The sequence below is a fragment of the Alexandromys fortis genome, unplaced genomic scaffold, assembly GCF_014885135.2.
Source record: "Alexandromys fortis isolate MF-2015 unplaced genomic scaffold, M_Fortis_MF-2015_v1.1 scaffold_187, whole genome shotgun sequence".
NCBI classification, from domain to species: domain Eukaryota; kingdom Metazoa; phylum Chordata; class Mammalia; order Rodentia; family Cricetidae; genus Alexandromys; species Alexandromys fortis.
In genome coordinates this window covers 2,960,944-2,973,393 of record NW_026068088.1, presented here as the reverse complement: position 1 = coordinate 2,973,393, position 12,450 = coordinate 2,960,944, and the positions used below count along the sequence as shown (strand labels likewise).

Here is a 12,450-nt window from a genome sequence, read left to right as displayed (position 1 = left end):
CTTGGACTTTCCACAGGGCAGGGAACCCTGACTGCTCTTTGGATTGGAGAGGGAAGGGGAGAGGAGTGGGGGGAGGGGAGAAGAGTGGAATGAGGGGGAGGGAAATGGGAGGCTGGGAGGAGGCAGAAACTTTTTTTTCCTTTTCTCAATAAAAAAAAAGAATCAGTAGCCCTGCTACACACAAAGCATAAAGAAGCAGGGGGGGAAATCAGAGAAATATCACCTTTCATGATAGCCATAAATAGTACAAAATATCTCAGAGTAACACTAACCAAGGAAGTAAAAGATCTATTTGACAAAAACTTTAATTCTTTGAAGAAAAATTGAAGAGGATACCAGAAAAATGGAAGGATCTCCCATACTCTTAGGTTGGTAGGATCAACATAGGAAACATGGCAATTCTACCAAAGGCAATCTATAGATTTAATGCAATCCCCATCAAAATCGCAACAAAATTCTTCACAGACCTTGAGAGAATAATAATCACCTTTATATGGAAAAACAAAAACCCAAGATAGCCTAACAATCCTACACCCAAGAGCTGCCCAATCATACTACAAAAGCGTTTGTTCAACCATGTTCCATAGTAGCATTATTTGTAATAGCCAGAACCTGGAAACAACCTAGATGTCGCTCAATGGAAGAATGGATAAAGAAAGTATGGCACATCTATACATTAGAGTATTACTCAGCAGGAAAAAAAGAATGACATCTTGAATTTTGTATGCAAATGGATAGAAATAGAAAACACTATCCTGTGTGAGATAACTCAGACTCAAAAATATGAATATGAACCTGTGTCCAGCAATGGATGGAGATAGAGACAGCGACCCACTCCGAAGGACTAGACTGAGCTCCCAAGGTCCAGTTGAAGAGCTGAAGGAGGGAGAATATGAGCAAGGAAGTCAGGACCACCAGGTGTTGGTCCACCCACTAAGACAGTGTGCTTGAGCTAATAGGAGCTCACCAAATCCAGCTGGACTGGGACTGAACAAGCATGGGATCAAACTGAACCCTCTGAATGTGGCTGACAATTGGGGGCAGACCGAGAAGCCAATAATAATGGCACTAGGATTTTTCTCTACTGCATGTACTGGCTTTTGGGGATCCTATTTTATTTGGATGCATACCTTCTTAAGCCTGGATTGAGCGGGGAGGAACTTCGACTTCCCACAGGGCAGGGTACCCTGCCATCTCTCAGGACCTGAAAGGGAGAGAGGGAGGAAGAGTGGGGGAGTAGAAGGAAAGTGGGAGGAAAGGAGGAAGAAGAAATTTTGATTGGTATTATTTTAAAAGTTATTTTAAGAAGCTTTACAGATATACAATAAATAAGGAGATTCAAACAAAAAATAAAATAAAATTTAGGAGGAAATAAAAAAAAGTTGCTTTATTAAAACCTGAAAAGGCTTGGAAAGAAATTCTAGACACAAAAGAACATATTCAAGCATGGCTTCTTGGTAGTCAGCATTTTGGGGGGCTCTGGGCTCCATTTGCTGATGGTGAGCAGGGACACCATGGATCCTTTAAAAGAGGTCTTTCTTTTATGCCACGTCAGCATTGGCAGCCAAGGCTGTGAGGCTTCTTCATTTTTCTACATTCTTTATTCTTCTACATTCTTTACTCTTCCAGTTTTCTTTCTTTAGCTGTTACAAATTCCCAAGCGAATATATAGCCATTCACTAACAATTTGTTGTTAATGAAAAGCTACAAGTGAGACTCTTGGGGACACAGGTATTCTTTGAGATACATAGAAAATCTTATCAATTAATTTATATCTAACTGCAGCTGCAGCTATGGCAACGTTCCAGCCATCCAGCTGTCTCTTAAAGAGGCCGCTATAGGTTACAAAACAAACAAACAAACAAAAAACACTGAGAGATCTAAAGAAAAAATAAGAATATGTGCATTATTTTACATTTCTTAAGTGTGATTAATAATATCTGGACATGGTTGGTCAGTTAGGTGCTATTCATCTCTTCAAGAACTATGATACTCCAAAGATAGACACTTGCAATACCACACTAATTCATCAGAAATCCTGAAGGACAAGATTTGGCAAGGCCAGACACCTGCAGTTCCACTCTGTGAAACTTCCTATGTGATCTCTTCAGAAGGACTTCCCTCTGGCCCAATCATCCTGTCAGGGAGGTAATTATAGAGAACAGGCTTCTAAGTTTTTCTTTTTTATGGCAGTTTGGGACAAAAGGTTTGACTGTCTTATTTTATTTGTGAGGATATACAGTTTGGGGAAAAGTCATCCTACTAAGAGAACACAGGAAAACTGTGCCCAACATATAAGGAATACACTGCAGGGGAGATAGCCAGCAATTACAAAGGCAGTGTTTTTCACAGGCCGTGACAATGTGAATTTAACCCTCCAGCGGACGCTTAAGTTTCTGGTGGGTTTACCTTCTAAATGTCAGGTGATCTACTACATAACCTTATGTATAACAATAGAACCTGGCTGAGCAACAAACACACACTAAGCCCCAACTGTCTACAAGGTTCTATATCCTGACACATAAGAGTCTTCCGTTCTACTTAATATAAAAGTTGCCTGACCTTCTGGGCAAATTTCTCACGGTAGGGAGGGAAGTGGTGGTCTTTTCCAGTCAATCCTGTTTTTAAACTTTCCATCTACACAATGGTTTCACTTTCCCATTTACACAAGGGTTTTACTTTTAAAGTAAAAATGAAACAACTAACATACTACAAGAAAGATAGCCATGGAACATGATCAAAGGTCTTGGAATGGAACAAATTGATGTTGGGCTTAAGTACCAACACCAAAACCAAACCAACCAAATCAACCGAAAGCAAAAAGCAATGACAAAAAAATAAAAAATAAAACAAACAAACAAACAAATACAATCAGGCATGTAGCACAGGTATTTAACCACAGCTCTCAGAAGGCTGATGCAGGCAAATCGAAATTCAAGACCAATCTGGTCCACAAAGAGAGTTCAAGAGCTGCACAGAGAGACCATGTATAAAGCAAAACAAGCATCAGGAGAGGTTCTACTAGTTGCCAGCGGTTCAATGAAAGATATAGAAGGTGACTTCATACAGGGCAGCACCCCTGATAGAACACGAGAATGAGATCAGACTTTCTCAGCAAAAATTTGAAATTCTTTATTGTTTTTCTGTCCTAAAACTGTTCTCTGTGTGTGTGTGCACAGGTGTGAATGTGTTTACAGGTGCATTTAGAGGTCAGAGGGTGATGTTAGATGTCTTTATTTCTGTCTACGCTCAAATTTGCTTTGTTTGTTTTGAGACAGTGTCTCACTATGTAGCTCTAGCTGTCCTGGAGCTTGGGCTATGAAGTCCAGGTTGGCCTGGGATGGCCTGCCACTGCCTCCTAATTCCTGGCATTAAAGTCATGCGCCACATTGCCCAGATGCACCCGATTTCTTGAGACAAGGTCTCTCAGTGAACCTGGAGCCCATGGTTTGGGTTTGGGCTAGACTAACTAGCCAGTGAGCTCCAGAAATCCTTCCATCTCCACTCCCCAGGGCTAAGTTTACAAGTGTATGCCATCACACCAACTCTTACATGGATGCTGTGGGTCTGAGCTCATGTGTTCTCACGTTATGATCTCCCAGCACGTGCCCTTCATATTTTGCCTACCAAGAACGAGAAACACTCTAGAAATGACCGGCAATTAGACTTCTGCTTTTATAAGAAACTACATCTGCTTAACATGAAAACTGTTACAAAGTTTATTCTACACAAAGATTGAGGCCTGTCCTATTGTGTGGCCTCCAAACAAATTTCTCTTGAAAGTGGACAGATGTCTTCCCAGTGCTTTCCTAATTCAATTCCTTTTGCTTTCAGCTCCTCCTTGACACGCATCAGATACTGAGGATCGGGGTAGCCAGAACTGCATGAAGAAAAAAGAATCCTGTTAGCTTCCTCCCAAATAATTCTCAAGAGTCTGTACAATAGCCGGGTATGGTGGCACCGGCCTTTAATCCCATCACTAGGATGGCGACAGCATTCAGATCTCTGTGAGTCTGAAGCCAGCCTGGGCCACACAGTGAGACCCTGCCTCTAAACAGCAACAACAAAATCTGTACAGTTTACATCTGAGCATCTAGTATTCTGGGATCCAGCATCCTCAGGCAATCAGACAGTGGCTGGTATCTAGTCACTGAAGTGCCCAGCTGACTGACCAGCATCTGTTTTCCACACATTGCTTAATACCTTAGCTCATTCCAAGTACTGGTGCACATAGTGTTATGTTCTACAGAGAAGGTAATCATACCATAGTAGGACTTTCAAAATGGGAAACTTGACAAGGTCTCAGGATAGTTTTCTTTTGGATGCCACAAGTAGAGGAACTCTGAGATTTATGAAGTATAGTCAGATTTCCTGGAAACATCTCCCACCATCTTGGGACTCTTTATAATGAAGACTTTCTTCCTATCATGTTTCATCCATGTGAGTTTAGCCTCTTTGTGGACAATGGGAAGATAGGGGTGAGGAAGAATAAGAGGACCTTAAAAGAAACCAAAGCAGGGCTGGAGACATGGTTCAGAGGTTAAGAGCACTGGCTGTGCTTCCAGAAGACCCTGGTTAAATTCCCAACACCCACATGTCAGCTCACACCTGTCTGTAACTTCAGGGAATCTGACAGCCTCACACAGACATAAATGTAGGCAAAGCAAAAATGTAAATAAAAACAAATAAACATTATTTTTTAAAAAGTCAAAGCAAGTATTCTTAGTATCTACATTTCAAATTGACATGAAACACTAAAATTAAATCAACTTGGGCACCATTCATCTTGGGTTCTGAAACTCCAATTTTGATGCATTTTGGGGGGCATAGAAACAAGGTTTCTCTGTGTAGACCTGACTGTCATGAAATTCTGTCTGTAGACTAGGCTGACCTACAACTACAGATCCACCTGCCTCTGTCTCTTGAGTACTGGGATTAAAGGTGTGCACCACCACTGCTCAGCTTTGATGCAAAATTTAATAACCAAGTCAGACATTATAAATGGCAGAGTAGAAGGTTGGAGGGATCAATTTTTTTTTTCAAGACAGCCTAAAACTCAGATATCCACCTGTCTCTGCCTCCCAAATTCTGGGATTCAAGACATATTCTACCACTACCCAACTCAAACCATTTTTTCTCTTTGAAGTTATCATTATAGATTAGTATTTTTCTTTCTTTCTTTTATTTTTTTTTGGTTGTTTGAGACAGGGTTTTCACTGTATCTTTGGAGACTGTCCTCGAACTAGCTCTTGTAGACCAGGATGGCCTCATACTCACAGAGGTCTATCTGTCTCTGCCTTCCCAGTGTTGGAATTAAATCATGTGCCACCCCACCACCTGGCTCATTTTCATAATTAGTGATTGATGTGGGAAGGGCCCAGTCCATTGTCAGCGGTGCCAGTCCTGGGCTGGTGGTCATGGGTGGGTATAAGAAAGCTGATTGAACAAGCCATGAGGCATAAGCCATGAAATAGCATCCCTCCATGGCCTCTGCATCAGCTCCTCCAGTTTCCTGCCTGGTTTGAGTTCCTGCCTCTCTTCCCTCAGTGACTATGACTCAGGAGATGTAAACCAAATACACCTTTTCTTCCCTAGGTGCTTTTGGTTATCACAGCAATAGAAACCCTAACTAAGACACTGGGTTAACATCTACTGCTAGAATGCCTTTTCATACCACAGCCTCAAACCGCAGCACTTAACACCCCGTATACTTTGTTCAGCAACCATTACATTTCAAAGGGCTCTTACTTTCCTGGTCCTCCAAACGTGGATGTTTTATGACTGATGCCATTCCAAGTAACAACATCAGACACTCCTGGTACTCGAGAGTCTTGTATTGTGAAAATCAGCCTTTTGTTAAAGGCTTCTCTGAGTAGATCCAAGACGTATCTTCCCTCCTGATTATCAGGCAAGTATGCAGTTCGTCGTGTTCCACGGTAGGGCTTTCCTGGGTTAGGGTGCTCATCCTGTATGAGGAAAGGAAAATGTTAGATAAGAAATGGCATGCCTCTGAAATCTACTATACTAAAGGTGTGTGGATCATAGGTGAAGTCTACTGAAAACTAGGAAGAAAGTGCTATTTTGCTCATATTCTGAATAATTCATAGTTCTCCTCTTCAGATTACAGTCATACCCACCCAACTTGACCCATCCTAACATATGGTCTCTACCTTTAAAAAAAAAAAAAGACATGAAAGTCTAGATGCGCAGCTTGACAGTGCTTGCTTGGCATGCACAAGGGGCTGGGTTCAGCCCCAATACTGTTGAAATAGTTGAAAAGACATCCAAGTTCTAAGTGAATAGTATAGCCTCTAGTTATTATGTGCCTACCACAATCACTGAATGAGTTCCCGGGAAAATCGGCATCCAAGAGGCTACAAAATGACCCCTTTGGTGCTGGTAACTCTAGCAGAGTCAAAAGAAACTCACATTCCCTGGTACACTTACTGTTTGGATGCCACTTTCTATAATGTAGTAAATCTCAATTGTGCTACAGTCTTCATAACCCGGAAGTGACTGTCTTAAAGTGGTGAAAGTCATGGTTCCATCTGGCTGGTTCCCTTTCTGGATATCGTAGGACGTCTGACACAAAGGACAGACAGGCTTTAATGACAAGGCCTTGGTGATACAAGAGGAACAGAATTCATGCTTGCACTTAGGGAGCACACGCTTGTTGCTAATAGTATCCATGCATATGGCACAGGTATCTTCGTTATCATTCATCTTCGAGGACCCAGAGCTGTCAGCAGAGCCTCTGAGAGGAGGTGAAGCTGCATTTGTGTCGTTCCTGTCGATATCCGTGGGTGTTTTGTGATCCTCATTTAATCTCTCCTCAGACAATGTGGACAGTCCCATGCTTTTGAAGACGTGCTTCTTTTTCTCTGGAGGCTGGTTAGGCAAATCAATTAAAGTCATTGACTTGATATATCACAAAGTTTGTATTTGGGTGCTTTTTTTTTTAAGTCAAGAGCACTGCTGCTCTTCCAGAGGACCTGAGTTCAGTTCCCACAACTATCAGTAGTGGGCTCTGATGCTCCTTTCTAGCATAAGCCCTACATGCAGGTAGAGCACCCACTCATACACTAAAATAAATAAATATTTTAAAAAGTGCAATCAAGTTCCCTTATCATGAGGCTCAAAAATATCAGGTGAAGTTCTGCACTGGATTTAAAATCCTATACCCTGTCTCACAGTACCCTTTCCTGTCCCTAGCTCTCTCCCTTGCTCACTGCCTCCCCCTCCTCTTGCCTCATGAGCTTCAGTTCCTGTGAGGCCTGCGCGTGTGCTTCCCTCAGCCTAGAATGTTCTTACTACAAAACCAGGAAGCTAGAAAGGTCTGAAGTGTTCCCATTTTACAGCTGGGCCTGAGTTTCAGTTTCCTAAAAGGACAATGAGGGAGACAGCAAACACCAGACCTGAGGCACTTTCCACAGTACCTCAAAGCAGTGACCAAAAAGGACAGTTCTAGTAAGCTCCCTTGCCCAAGTATGCCCCAAAGGGTAAAACTATAACCACAGCCAATTAAATTTTACTAATGTAACTGTTGCCTAACTAACCAATTATATTTGAAGTGACCTAACTGTCACCAAAACTCCCCTTAGCTGTGCTTAAAAGGAGCCTGCCTGCTCCCCTGGGGTTGTTGCCATTTTGTACAGCTGTTTGACCCCACGTGCTGGTATAGCAATAAATACTCTTTGTTCTTGCATGCTGTTTGAGTCTGGGGTCTTCCTTCAGCATTTCCTCAGACCCCTACACTAGGTCCTTTAATTTACTCATGGTCTCTAGATGAAGCATCATGTGGGTTTGTTTGTTTACACCCTGTTTAGAATGGTGGCTCTGTCACTGTTCTCTTCCTCTTTTATTCTTCCCGCAATTGTCACTGGAGAGAATTCTATTATACATCTGTTTACTCTTCTTTGTTTCCCTTACTCGATGTCAAGGCCCTAAGAGCAGTCCAACTGTGTCTGTGTCCCCAGCCCTATGACAGTGCCTGCCACACCTTAAGCAGTACCTGTCTATTTGTTGAATGCATTTTTTAATGGCGGGTGCCTTATCATCTAAACCTCAGGCTAAAATGTCACCTCAGCAAGAAGGTCTTTCATCTTCCTCTTGCAAGCCTTCACCCTGTTCCTCTTAAGAGGCAAAACTACATTTTCTTTTTATTCTCCTACCACATCTCTCTCTTTGAAGTGCTTTCCTTCAGTTCATTTACCTGCTTACAGTCTTCGGGTCCCGTTACCCCAATACAGGCTGCATGAGGACAGGAATCTTGTCCCTGTTTATTCACCTTCGGTGCCCAGGACCTAGAGCAGCACCTAGCTCACAGCTAGTGCCCAGCTAAAGCCGCTGGACCAAAAGGGCAGAAGCGGTGACCACAGAGGCAGTTGTAGCAACAGTGCCAGCTCCTCCGTCAACACTCACCATCTGGACAATAGCGTCATCAGATTCATAACCCAGTGCTTCATCCAGAGACTGTGTCACAGATGGAGGTCTGCGTCTCTGGTCCGTCACTGGGTTTTTCGTGATTTTCACGAAAATGGTCACAGGTTTGCCATCAACCACCATCTGGTGCTCTCTCTTTTTCAGTACTCTCTTCTTAGCTTCAGGGGAGACATGAAACACACATTCACACAGTAATGAGAGAGAACTTACACATGACCCCCAGTGTCCTCTCTGAGTTGATTCTAGGAACTTCTGATGGCACCAAATCCAGAGATGTCCTTCATATGCTTAGGACTTTCACACTAGCTACCCATATTCTCCCATTTGGTTTTTTGTTTGCTTGGTTTTTTTTTTGTTTGTTTGTTTTTGATATATGGTCTCCCTATGGAGTCCTTACAGCCCTGGAACTCCCTAAATAGACCAAGCTGGACTCGAACTCACAAACTTCTGCCTATCTCTGCGTCCAGAGTACTGCGATTAAAAAAGGCATATGCCACCACACCTAATCTTCCATAGACTGTAGATGACTGTAGATGACTGTAATTGACTTTCATCCCTAATACAAGCACTCTGGAAATACATATTATGTTCTATTATTTAGTTGGAAAAACCCTGTGATGTAGGACTATTGTCTAAATTTCTTCAGGATCAAATCATTCTGTCCTGAAGATAAGCACCTAAAGACAGAAGGTAAACCAGTTAAAATAGCCTAAGGAAGACCCTGAAACTGACCAGATTCTCTAGGTTCCTCCCTACTGGAGTAATCAATAAAGACTGAGAGTCCCTCTGAGACTGGCAGAACAGAGCACAAGAAAGACTCAGAAAAGCAGCACTGACCCTAAGAGTAGACAAGCAGTAATGATGACACCAGGCCTGTAGCTGAATCAGAAACCAACTGAGTTGCCTGGAAGAGGTTTAGACCAGAGTTACTTGGAAAGGATGCTCTCCAACCTGATGAGCTGCCTGCAACCTATGCAGTGTGCTCCAGATTCACAGCTTTGTGAGCTAGGCTGGGCTCTGGTGATGCAGCTGTCTTTAAGTCATTTCTACTCCTGTAGAAACCCCTCACCTGAGCAGACCTGAACCAGAGACCTCTGCCAGACTGGGAGTGTAATTAGCGACCTCTCAGGTAGCAGGCCTGAGTGAGGAACTTCTACAACTCATAAGCACTGTCAGTAATGTAGCATGATACAAGATTAACTCAAATAATCAGTAGCCCTTCTTTACACAGATGATGATTTGTCTGAGAAAGAAATCACAGAAACATCACCCTTTCCAATAGGTACAAATAGCATAAAATATCTCAGAGTAACTTTAATCAAACAAGTGGAAGACCTGTATGATATGACAAGAATTTTAAATCTTCGAAGAAAGAAATTAATTAAAGAAGATACTAGAAAATGGAAAGATCTCCCAAGCTCTTGGGTAGGTAGAATTAACACAGTAAAAATGGCAATCTTACCAAAAGCAATCTACAGATTCAATGCAATGCCCATCAAAATCCCATCAAAATTCTTCACAGACCTTGAAAGAACATTACTCAAATTAATATAGAAAGGCCAAAAATGCAAGATAGCCAAAATAATTCTGTACAATAAAGGAACTTGTAGGCATCACAGGCCCTGACTTCAAACTCTACTACAGAGCTACAGTACTGAAAACAGCCTGGTATTGGCATAAAAACAGACAGGAGGACCAATGTAACCAAATTGAAGACCCAGATATTAATCCACACAGCTATGGAAACCTGATTTCTGACAAAGAAGCAAAAAATATGAAACGGAAAAAAGGAAGCATTTTTACTAATGGTGCTGGCATACCTGGATATAAACATGTAGAAGAATGAAAATAGATGCACATCTATCACCATGTACAAATTTCATGTCCAGATGGTTCAAAGACCTCAACATAAAGCCAGCCACAGTGAACCTTATAGAAGAGAAAATGGGAAGTACAGTTGAACGCATTGGCACAGGAGACCACTTCCTAAATATACCCCAGCAGCACAGAGACTGAGAGAAACAGTTAATAAATGAGATCTCCTGAAACTGAAAAGCTTCTATAAAGCAAAAGATAAGGTCAACATGACAAAACAACAGCCTACAGAAAGGGAAAAGATCTTCACTAACCCCACATTAGACAAAGGATTGATCCTCAAAATATACAAAGAACTAAAGAAATTGGTCATGAAAAGAACACATAATCCAATAAAAAATGTAGTATAGACTTACACAGAGAACTCTCAACAGAGGAATCTAAAATAGCTGACAGGCGCTTAAGGAAATGTTCAACATATTTAGCAATCAAAGAAATGCAAATCAAAACAACTCTGAGATTCCATCTTATACCTGTAAGGATGGCCAAGATCAAAAACATTGATGCTGTAAGGAAAGGGGATAACTCTTGCATTGCTGGTGATAATGCAAGCTGGTACAGTTCCTTGGGTTATCAATATGGCAATTTGAGATAAAATTAGGAAACCACCTTCCTCAAGGCAAGCAATACCACTTTTGGGTTTATATCCTAAGGATGCTCAATCATACCACAAGGACATGTGCTCAACCATGTTCATAGCAGCAATTGTTTTTCATAACAAGAACCTGGAAACAACCTAAATGCTTCTTGACTGAAGAAAGAACAAGGATAATGTGCTACATTTACAGAATGGAGTACTACACAGCAGAAAAAACTAATGACATCTTGAAATTTGCAGGCATATGGATGCATCTAGAAGACATCATATTGTGTAAAGTAACCCAGACCTTTAGTAATGAGGCAAGCAGGCCTGTTTTTCATCCTGCCCAGCTCCTGCATGGCTATCTTAATACCTGAAATAACAACACACAAATTATATTCATTTAAACACTACCTGTCCCATTAGCTCTAGCCTCTTACTGGCTAAATCCCACAACTTGATTAATCCATTTCTATTAATGTGTGTACCACCACGAGGTAGTAGCTTACCGGGAAGATTCTAACCTAAATCCATCTTGGGCCAGAGCTTCAGGGCAACTGCCTGACTCTGCTTTCTTTCTCCCAGCATTCTGTGTGGTCTACCCCACCTATCTAAGTTTTGCCCTATCAAAAAGCCAAGGCAGTTTATTTATTAACCAATGAAATTAACATATAGACAGAAGACCCACCTATATCACAGATCCGGGGAGAAAAATATCATATGTACTCATTCATAAGTAATGTTTAGACATAAATCAAAGAAAACCAGCCTACAATTCATAATTCCAGAGAACCTAGACAACAATGAGGATCCTAAGAGAGACATACATGGACCTAATCTACATGGGAAGTAGAAAAAGACAAAATCTCCTGAGTAAATTGGGAGATGGGGACCACAGGAAAGGGTTGAAGAGGAGGAAATAGAAAGGAAGGAAGGGGAGCAGAGAAAAATGTACAGCTCAATAAAATCAATAAAAAAAAGAAACCCCCTTACCCATACTCCTGTAAGAAACCCCAATAAAAGTCATTGGTTGACCAAGTTGAGCTTTGGTCTGTTGTGGGCTCCCTATCTGAGGGGAGTGAATTTGTGTGTTGTGTCTCCCCAGGAAGAGTTTTGTGTCCCAATAAGAACAGAGGCCCTGAGCAGTTGTGTCTGGCATTCTGGAATAGCAGGTTGTTATGAAAGAAAGTTATTCTGAACTCAAAAGAAGGCAGCATGAGTTTTACTGTAGAATATCATTTGGTTATTAGAAGCCATGTTTCTCCTCTGAGCACAGTGCTATACACCTGGAATCCTAGCAATTTAACTGTAGAGGTAAGGGTAAGGGGATCATGAGTTCAAGTCCAGCCAAGAATGCATAGTGAGACTGTCTCAAAAGGGGTGACGCCAAACCTATGCTTCTGTAATGGACTCGAATTCTCATTTCTATGACATGAAATAATATTTCCTGTATAGTTAAGTTGGGAAACCCCTGCAAACTAATAACCCCAAAGCTTAGAATGATTTAAATGTACAAACATTAGCTGATTCACAAAAAAGAATACATGAGAATG

The 12,450-nt window shown here is 41.6% G+C and overlaps 1 protein-coding gene across 1 annotated transcript; it reads right to left on the bottom strand.

Moving 5' to 3' along the window:
• Positions 1 to 3,369: 3,369 nt before the first annotated feature.
• LOC126488732 (E3 ubiquitin-protein ligase DTX3L-like) lies at positions 3,370 to 8,565 on the bottom strand. Its single transcript, XM_050122393.1, is given in 5 exon segments — positions 3,370 to 3,880; positions 5,749 to 5,966; positions 6,448 to 6,919; positions 6,921 to 6,952; positions 8,422 to 8,565. Coding segments are annotated over 5 exon segments (999 nt in total). The 3' UTR covers positions 3,370 to 3,747.
• Between the last annotated feature and the right edge of the window lie 3,885 nt (positions 8,566 to 12,450).